Source organism: Festucalex cinctus, chromosome 1 (assembly GCF_051991245.1).
Source record: "Festucalex cinctus isolate MCC-2025b chromosome 1, RoL_Fcin_1.0, whole genome shotgun sequence".
NCBI classification, from domain to species: domain Eukaryota; kingdom Metazoa; phylum Chordata; class Actinopteri; order Syngnathiformes; family Syngnathidae; genus Festucalex; species Festucalex cinctus.
The window spans coordinates 41,117,128-41,127,413 of record NC_135411.1 but is presented as its reverse complement, the minus strand read 5'-3'; the positions used below and the strand labels follow the sequence as shown (position 1 = coordinate 41,127,413).

Below are 10,286 nucleotides of genomic sequence, written 5' to 3'. Positions count from 1 at the left end.
TCGTTTCTGAAATAAAATTTGAAAATCAAACTGTTATTGGACTTTCCCTTACCTGTCCCAGACAGCCAAACGAGAAAATCAAGCCGTATTTCAATTTTGGTGTTTCTATTTTCATTTAATTAATAAAACGAAAATCAAATAACCAGTCGTTTTTCTACTTTTAATATCTGTTTCCAAACGTAATATCCAACGACCAAATGAGACGCGGACCCATTGCATTCTAATTTCGTCTTCCGTTTTATTATGCTCCAGTCCAACAGATGGCAGTAGTAAAATCTACTCTTCCGCTAAAATGGATATTTCAAAGAAGAAATATTTTTTTCTTTACAGAACATCCTGACAAAGCGGCTTGGATTGTAATTAAGGAAATATAGAGAACCTCATATTCAACGATGTATGCTAGGACTAATACCGGCAGCTCACATGGAGATTTTCCTGACAGAAATGGAGTGAATTATGTGACATCGACAGAGTCTTTCGGCCATTGCTCCCAGTTATTCTGGAAAAAGGATCCACACGACGTAAGAACCAACACTGCTTAAAACGTTAGCTAACGAACCAGACTAACTATTCATGTCATGATACAACTATATCTGTGTCTCGGGAATACTAACATTGAAATATATTTGTCATTTGTGAGTCGCATGTCAATCTGAAAAAGTATACGTTAAGTTTGTGTGAGCATCTTCTTGAGCGTTCTGCTCAGACACCGGGGCGGCTTGTGGCCTAGTTTGACTATTTTGCTACAATGTTAACTTGTTTAATTTTAATGTTGGTCATCGTTACGACCATTACTGTACTTTAGACAATGAATATATATGCCCTGTACCAAGCAAACGTGTACTGCGGCCGGTCCGGAGTATGGTAGCGACTAGCGACTGTTGTGGAGACTTGCAGCTATTGCTAACATTTGAGACCGACGTTGTTGGTAGGTGCAGAACAAATGCCAAACAAGGTGGTGCACGGAATATGATTTTGTGTGTGTGTGAGTAAATTAATTAGAAATTACCTTCAACTGTTAGCTGCGATACAAATTAGTTTGATTTCAACGTCATGTAATGCACGAGTGTTGTCTGTAATATTAAGAAACAAAACGAGCCTCGACCATCCGGAAACGAACGTTCAGAAACAAGAGTAGTAGGAGTCCAAGGCTACTGGGTCTTTGAAAAATATTTTTTGTTATGCCAGGTTGCTGTGACGGTGTGGATGATATATTCTTTAGAGATATGTATACATCGAGATATTCAGTAGCCAACGGTAATTGTTAGTGATGCACGATATGAAAAATTTCAACCGTTATAATATAGCCTTCATATAATCTGCAATTTGTGCATCCAGGAATGGAAAAACTGACGTTTTAGTAGCTCTGATTATGACAGCGAACACGTGTTTCTTTCAAATGTGTATATATTTTCTATATGAAATGGCTAATTACACAAAATAAAAAGTTAATTTTGAAATTGATACAGAATTACAACTGGTTTATCTGTATGCTAAAAACTGCTTAAAACATCAAAGTGTATGTAGGGATGGAAGAATGTTGATTTGTTGTGCTTGTATTGTATTGGTTTCAATGTTTTATGTTGTTATGTTTGTTTTTTGTGTTTATGTAAAGCCCTTTGTGACAGTTCAGGCTGTTTGAAAGCACTATATAAATAAAGTTGAGTTGATTTGACTATGCATTATGCAATAGGGATGCATTTGTCAACCTTAATTTAAAAAAAAAAAATGAAATCAAGTAAATAGACAAAACTGGTATTGCAGCAACCCTTGTGGGTGCGTGGGTGGTTGTGTTTTTTCCTGTAGTCTGGACGGGCCGTGAAGGCAACACAGATGTGAAAATAATAATAATAATTATAATAAATAATAATAATAATAAATAAGCTGCTCACATTAGGGTGTTGTGTTGTGACTTGGTTACAGCCAACAGTAACTGCCATTAAATAGTTAGTTCACTGCTTGGCTTGATCATTTCACAAACGCTACAGTATTAATGCTTTGACTGCACTGGGCAGAGATTTCTCTGGAAATGTAAAAGTTAAAAATGAAATAACATATGATACGCATCCTTGAAACCGAACTGCGGTGAGAATTCCCTGTAGTGTTAGTCCGTTCTTGTCAATCAAGCTGTGGCCACTTCGGAGGATGCAACGTGGCTCCAAATATGCTATTAACTTGCAAAAACCCGGGTCAGCTACAAAAAACAACTGCTTGTCTGGCGCTATGATTGCCATAAATTTGGCATTAATGGCTTTAGTTTTGTTGTTGCTGCCTTGCTGGCTCGTTAGCTTAGCGCCGTTAGCCTAGCTACATTAGCTGCTGCAGCTGTGCCTCATTCACGTTCGTTCAAAACGGCTTTGACGTGATGACGGATTTTCAGGTGAGCAAAGGCCTTCTTTCCCCCTCTTCGAATCCTTGTTGAAAATGTTTTGATCTTCTGCCATGGAGAAAAATGACCATACTGGTGAGGATGACATGTTGATTGCTACGTGCTAGTCTAGACAGTAGTGTTTTTGTTGTTGTTGTTGTTGGGTTTTTTTGGGGTTTTTTTTTGGAAATGGTGGGTCTACAAGAGCGAGAGGCGTGATAGATGACGTAATCAGCGCGACGTGGTCTATACATGACGTAAGCAGCGCGACTTGGTCTATTGTGCTCGCGTTGCAAACAGTGTACAGAGTTTAATAAATGTATCGGACCTTTTATCGGCTAAAATATACCTACCAGGCCGATCGAAAATAACGTCATATTTTCCCGTATCGGTCGATATTGTATCAGTCAGATAAATATCGTGCATCCCTAGTAATTATCACGAAATTGCGATACAAAAAAAGGACACAATATTGTAAAAAAACAAACAATGAGTTCAAACAATGAGTAGCAGAGAATATTAATAGCGAAGGTTTGTGTACAAGAGTCACCCATTGAAAAGGAATCCGGAAAGGGGTTAATTTTATGCATTATTCATTTTTCAATAATCGGCAGATTAATCAGTAACCAGTGTTTTTTTCTGCCAATTAGGGCTGCACAATATATCGGAAAAATTATCAATATTGCAATATTGGCCCATGCAATATGCATATCGCAAACGCATGCAATAAGTTTCATATGGAATCGTATGTTTTTTTCTGAATTTGACCATTCAGCCGCTAACTAAAATGTGAACCGCCATCCAATACTTGAACATTGTTGAGAGGTAATTACAATTAACTAAAAATACATTGAATTTACTTATTTTGGTGCGTGGATTTTTTTTTTATTTAATTAGATTATAAAAATTTGATTTCTTTTGGTACATGTTTAAATATTAGAGAGAGACCGATAATCGGGGTCGATATTTGACATATTGGTACATATCGGTATCGGCCCGTTTTATTAATCTGACGGCCGATATAAGCGATCCATTTAAAACTCCGTCTTTTCGCTTCGAATGCAGCCCAGAGCGTCTCTGTCTGTTATGGAGTCCAACTCCAGCAACGTAACGCCCATAGCAGCATTTGATTGGTTAGCCATGCAAGAGCCAGAACCAATCAGTAGTGTATGCCGTGTATCACAGTAGCCGGTCACACACGCACCCACGGACACAACGCGAGACACATGCTTCGAAGATAAGTTAAAAGGGAAGAGACTCAGCCAAACTTTTCACCATGATAAGCTAAACACATTGAATTATGTTGTGTATTAAATGCACTATATGAATGGAGCTGCATTGCCTTGCATTGAATCCCCGCTAGCTAACAGTGGTGTGTTCAGCTTAGCATGTAGGCTAACACCCAGTAGCTAATTCGCTACTTGAACTACTCGGGGAGGGAATCGCACACATTTTCACTTAATTAAGTAAACAATGTTTGTTAGAAAGGTTCCAAATATTAACAGTTGTCATTATTATATTGTCTAGTTCCATGTTAAGAGTAGAGTAACGTCATTATATTTACCTCTCGTGATGCACACATTGCATTCTGGGTCACGTCCACTACTTGTTGCATAGCCGTTATTATGCAGTTAGATGCCACAGTGACACTAAATAGCGTTTAGTTACTTTATATTGTGTTTATTTGTCGCACTGGTTTGCCATTGTGTGCCTTAAGCTTCGACGTCGATTTGATTGACAGCTCGTTGTGCACCTCGTTAAAGTCCGCTCCGTAACAAATTAAGTGTCTCAAACACCGTTTAACTACACGAACATGTTCTCTTCCGTATGTTAGGCATTAGTAGAGAAGTGCACTAAAGTATAGTGTGCTTATTTGCTCGTTTTGTCTCTCTTTTCACGTCATGTCTGCCGTCAGTTGGGACATTATCCTCTCAATGGATGCCACTAATATGTAACATCTACGGCCGTCGTCGGCTGCAATTAATGTTCAGTGATGTAATTTCGTTACGTGCATCATACTTTGAATAATGAGCTCATGTTTGGTGTGTTGTATAACTTTCTCGTGTGTTAGTAACTATTCATGTGGACAGCTAAGATAGTGCTTGTTAATGTGAATTAGCAATGTTGCAGCCCAGTTATTATTTAGACAAGTAAATCTGTGCCATTAAGTGATACAGTACAGTACAGTAGTGAGAGAATAGTGTGCCCATATACACACACGTCTATAAGTGTAAAACACATTAAACAGCAGAAACTGGCAGCGGTCCACCGCAACAATGTCTGTTTAACCAAGTTATTCTTACGATTATTTTACTCTACCTTTTTCTGCGTTGATTGGGGCATCCTAAGTGGCAGTAAACTACATGATAAAGTGTGTTGTATCCTGAAGCTGTCTTTTGACAGTTCTAATGTAGAGAGGAGTAGCATGATATTGCTGTTCTCGATTTAAGATCCTAAGCTTTTCAATACTGTCTATATGGTCACAATAACAATAATCATAATAAGGTCTACAAGAACTGTATGGTGTTCAGGGATGAATAGTTTTTCTCATGGATTTTTTATTTTTTTTTGCTGCAGTAATAAGTAATGCCACAGCTGATGCACATTTTGAATGACAGGGTTCCTCCTATTACTTCAAAATATAAAAATATAACATTTATAGAATAAAACTACAAGTATCCCAAATGCTATAAAAGGTAATGTCACGTTGGCCACCGCATTTAACTCCCCCCGCCACCAGTGTCTTATTGCAGATGGAAGGATGTAAAATGAAAAGTGCAGTGTGAGAATCCATTGTAAAGAACGGTTAGGGTTTGCATTATTAAAAAATTTGGTGCCAACATTTTAACTTTTACTGCAAATGAATATCGACTTCAAATATCGGTTATCTGCCTCCTTGACTACCGATAATCGGTATCGGTATCGGCCCTGAAAAAAGCACATCGGTCTATCTCTATTAAATATCATGATAATATCTATCACTATCCTTAGCAACTATATCGCTTATCGCATGATTTTCCAATATCATGCAGCTCTACTGCCAATAATAAGTATCGGCATTGGCCTAAAAACAATACATATCGGTCGGGCCCTAGCTGTAACGTCTTTTTCAGTTTTCTATGAAAAATACTCCCACACTACCGGCATTCTCTCTTCCTCCGCAAGCTAAAATGTAGTTCACGTGCATGCTTGTTTCATCACGTGGGCTCTGCATGCTCGATGTAGACGCTGCTGGATAGAAAAGCAGGAGCGGAGCTGGAATGGATTGCTTGTATATGAGTCCAAATATCGGAACTTTATGGACATGGACAGAAAAAAATCCAGTACTGTTTTTTTGGCTGATATTGGACACAGTTCCGATATCTGTATTGGATCGGGACACCCCTGATTAATATGATAATCAATGACAATTACGTTGCGTAAATCAGTGCTGAGTTTTTATGGGGAAATTTTTGCACTCGATGACACAGAAAAATAAAATGGTCCCAAAACAGTTCATGACCACCTTTGGTGTAATACCAGGCTGACCTGCCACTCGTGAAAGCGTCTGATTAACTCATTTACTCCCAAAAACGTATAAACGCGTACTATTTTAAATATTGCCATGGTCCCAAAAACGTATGTTTCTTTTTTTTATTTTTTTTTATTTATTTCTTTATTTTTGGGGGGGGGGGGGGGGGGGGGGGGGGTTGATGCAGCTTCTGACCTGAAGAGGTCGCTTAAAGCAACGGTAGTTATTAGAAAAAACGGCCAGCAGAGTATGAGAAATCAACTAGGGCCATGTTACAACAAGTTCTTTTTGCCAGTGTTTTGTACAGGTGTGTGAATGATGACGAATTTTAGCTAAATTGGCGGCCATGGCTCAGTGTGTAGAGGCGGTCGTTCAGTAATCGGAAGGTTGACTGTTCGATCCCCGCTCTCCCCAAGTCATGTTTTGTCACATTGCCTCAAGTGCTAGTCAACCTGGTGTATGAATGCTGTGAATGTTTGGTGGTGGTCGGAGGGGCCTTAGGCTCACATTCGCAGCCACGCTTCCATCAGCCTGCCCCAGGGCAGCTGTGGCTACTAAAGTAGTTTAGTGCCACCAGAGTGTGAATGTGTGAGTGCATGAATAATGTCTCCATTCCATTTTAAAGCATCTTCGAGTGTCTAGAAAAGCGCTATATAAATCCATGCATTATTATTATTGTTAGTTATTCTTATTATTATTATATCGTAATGCTAATTGCTGCAAAATGGAAACTGTTACAAATATACTTTTTTTTTTTTTTTTTCCCTGATGAAAGAAGAGACTCATCTTTCTTTTGGTAGGTTTTTATAGCAATAGAACACAATATTGTGTGGGCCTTGCAATATCAGCCAAAATCCTTCAGACAAAACGGCTGCTGGGAGTGAATGAGTTAATTTTCTTTTCAGCTTGCAGTGCAAGGTTAGTGGTGTTGTGCTCCTCAAACTTATTTCTGTAAAAATTGGATGCTTTGGCTTAAAGTTTGGGAAACACTGTAGTAACGTAATTTGTCAATCTTTTGTGACAGTCGAGTTCGACCATCAACTGGTGTGATCAGCTCCCTTCATCATCAGCTGCACTCTCAAGCTCCAGTCTCTCTTCAGCCTCTCTCTCCAGTTCCAGCCTGTCCTTAGAATCCAGAGCACCAGTACCAGCTACATCCGCATCAGATGACATGGATTCTGATGAGAGGCCGTATGTCTGTGACTTATGCAACTGCGCCTACAAACATGCCAGCTCCTTGCTCAACCACAAGCTCACGCACAAGACTGGAGATTTCAGGTAGATACTTCAAAAGATTTTTGGAATTTTGAAGAAGATCCTGCTTTAAAGTTTTTTTGTTTTTGTTTTTGTAAAGTAACACTTAGGACAAAATGTTTTCCTAACTTTTTTGATGAAACATCGACTTAGGTATTTGAAGGGTACCTTTGCCATGACCAGAGGGGGTCTGTATCGCTTTTACCGGCACCAAGCAGCTTTCAAGAGTAGGAGTGTGACCATATCTCAATACGGCGATAAATAACGATACTTTGTTTTCAAACTCGTTTTTATGGGGGAAGAGGAAAGCTCGCTAACAGCATGACGAGTCTGACATTTAAAAGACCAAAAACAAGCTCAGAATAAATTAAACACGACAAAATAACACTATTTAAACACAAAACCTACTTACCCATGGTAGAAGTCCCAGAAATAATGTCCAAAAAAAGCATATCGATGTGACAACAGGCATTGTGGGTAGAGGTGGGAATCTTGGGGCACCTCACGATTCGATTGCGATTACGATTCAGAGGCTACGATTCGATTATAAAACGATTATTGATTTCCCCCCAGGCAGCAGAAAAAAAACAATGTATTTTGGTGCTTTTAATGTTTCGTACATTAGTTACAAAAATAGTACAAAAGTCCTCTCAGGCCTAAATAAACTACTATTTCAGTATCAAGTTAACAGTTCAAAACAGTAAATAAAATACTCAAGTCCTCATTCTGTAACAACAGCTTTTAAGTATATTCAGTCTTCAACAGAATAAAACATAGCATTGAGCAAAAATATATTATTTTTATCCACTCAAAAGTGCACTGAGATATAAATGAAAGACCATGTGAACTACTACTTCAATACAAATGCCTAAAAAAAAAAAAAAAAGTGCTTTCCTGCTTTTTAAGTTGTGTAAAGATGAACATGTAAACATTAAAGTTTCTCAGAGGTACAAAAAAAAAACCCTCAAGTGCTTTTCTGCTTTTTAACTTGTGTAAACATGAACGTGTAAACATTAAAGGGATCGTTCGGCTTTTTTAACATGAATCTCAATTTGATCCTCACCTCCCGTGTGTGCGATCAGCACTGACTTCTTTCTGACAGCGTTCGGTGACACGCGTTCATGTTCGACGTTGGACGAGAGGAAAATAGTCCAGCAAGCTGGCTGGGGTCTCGGAAATAAAGCCTTTTTCTTCTAAAAACTATTTGTTTTCAAAAGCGTGATACATTTCCACCACAATACTCTTTTCTGAATAAAGTCAGACGCCATTACCGCCAGCCACTACTTTTCTGTTCGTTCGTTCGCATCACTGCGCGGCGCCCTGTAGAACGCTAACCGACGCACTGCAGCCAGCTAGCTGATACTTCCGCCTGAAGTTGTTTGCCTTTTCGGAGCAGGTCTGATCTGACGAAGAGGTGGGTTGGTCAGCTCAGCCATGCTTGTTGTTGTTTTGAATGTCGAGGCGTGAGTTGTGGATGTGTACTCTCGGTCCGTCCCATTAAGCGTCCCGAAGACCGCGCGCGCTACTGCGTTTCAGTTCCGCGTACTTTCCGCTCCGGTCCACTTTTAGTTTCGGTTCCCTTGGCATATTTATATAATCGGAATTTGGACTTTTGTGAATCGTTCTCGATTGCTCCACGGCCGAATCGTGAATAATCTAAGAATCGGAAATTTTGCACACCTCTAATTGTGGGTAATGTTTACAAATAGCACTCTATATACATGGTTGTTATCGCGTGAACACAACTCTCCAGCGGTAAACCCCCGTGATTTTGTGGTCTGGCGAGTTACAGACACGGACAGCTCAAGCCATACGGAAAACGCACCGCGTCCATTCCGCAGGCAGTGTGAATTGGACGTAATCTGCTGTATTTGTTTTAAAAGAGCAACTTTTTTCATTATCATTATTACTATTATTACTATTACTATTATTATTATTATTATTATTATTATCATCACCGGAACATGGGAGTATTATTTTGCCTGTTAAAGATGAAACTGAGTCAGTTAATTTACAGAATACATGCATGTCATGCCACATGGTCAGGATGAGGGATGTTCGAGACCACTTTTTTTTTTTCCCTGGCCGAATCTGAACTCTTGAATAGTCACCAACACTGATACCAAATACCGATACCACTAGAAAATAATATTCCCCACCTAAAAATAATAGATGATTTTAAAGAAAGACCTTTATACCTCAATATATTATTTTTCCTTAACATTGCAAGGAATGAATGGTAATTCATATAATTTCTAATTTCTAGTCCCTGATTGAATAAGGGGTCAAGAAAATGGATGGATGGATGGATGGATGGATAGTCCTTGATTGAAAAACGGCTGCAGGGCGGCCGATAATGGTATCTGTCACTGCCGCGAGTACTGATACCCTAAAATAAGATACCTGGGGTGGTGTAGTGTCCCTTAGAACTGGTCTGGTCCTGGGATAACAAACCGTTAATTTTTTATGATTCTTTATTTTAAGCCCTAAACCAGCTGTTGAGCAGCTTTTATTTTGAAGGTGACCAACGCAGCGGCATGTCGGCATGTTACCATAATGCACAGCATTAAAAATCGTTGGGGCGGCTGGCTTGACTTCATCTTTTCGACTGGAGGCTGGCCTGACCGCAGTTCGAAATGGACAGTCTCCTCTTCCTGCTCTTATGTTAAAACAGTTGGGGCGTTCTGTAATGACAATGCCCAAGCCAGCGTCACAAGTTATTTCTTTCTCTTGCCCATAACACTGTACCCTCGTTTCTTACAAAACTTCTTTAAAAAACTTCACTTTACAACGCTCAAAGTAATCGAAATCTGTGTTACACGCCGCCATGTTTACCGAGCTGGGTAAACATAACCTTTGACCGGAACCAGCATGCCTTGCGCGCGCTGAGATCCCGATTCGATTAGCATGACATGATGCATAAAGTAATTTCAAACATGGCGGTTTTAACGTCAGAAGGTTATATGTAGAAAAATACAGACTTACAGGCGGTTTAGGAGTTCCAGGTGAACTTTTATCCACGAGTCTCTCGGACAATCTGCCACAAGGAATTCGGTACAGTATTGCCTTTAGCCGCCAGAGGCCGCGCTCCCTTCCCCTCCTCTCTGCAGGCTGTTAGCGCGTTCACGCGCTCAATGGCAATTCTTGTTTTAC

At 39.6% G+C, this 10,286-nt stretch overlaps 1 protein-coding gene across 2 annotated transcripts in view; it reads left to right on the top strand.

The window, feature by feature from the left end:
• Nucleotides 1-286: 286 nt before the first annotated feature.
• LOC144029009 (uncharacterized) overlaps nucleotides 287-10,286 on the top strand; it is a 28,268-nt gene continuing 18,268 nt past the window's right edge. Inside the window, exons 1-2 of one of the 2 annotated variants that reach the window (XM_077535690.1) lie at nucleotides 287-521; nucleotides 6,904-7,157. In XM_077535690.1, the coding sequence (XP_077391816.1) occupies nucleotides 393-521; nucleotides 6,904-7,157 (383 nt within the window). In that variant the 5' untranslated portion in view covers nucleotides 287-392. The remainder of the gene's footprint in view (nucleotides 522-6,903; nucleotides 7,158-10,286) is intronic. The other variant, XM_077535689.1, reaches the window with a different exon arrangement.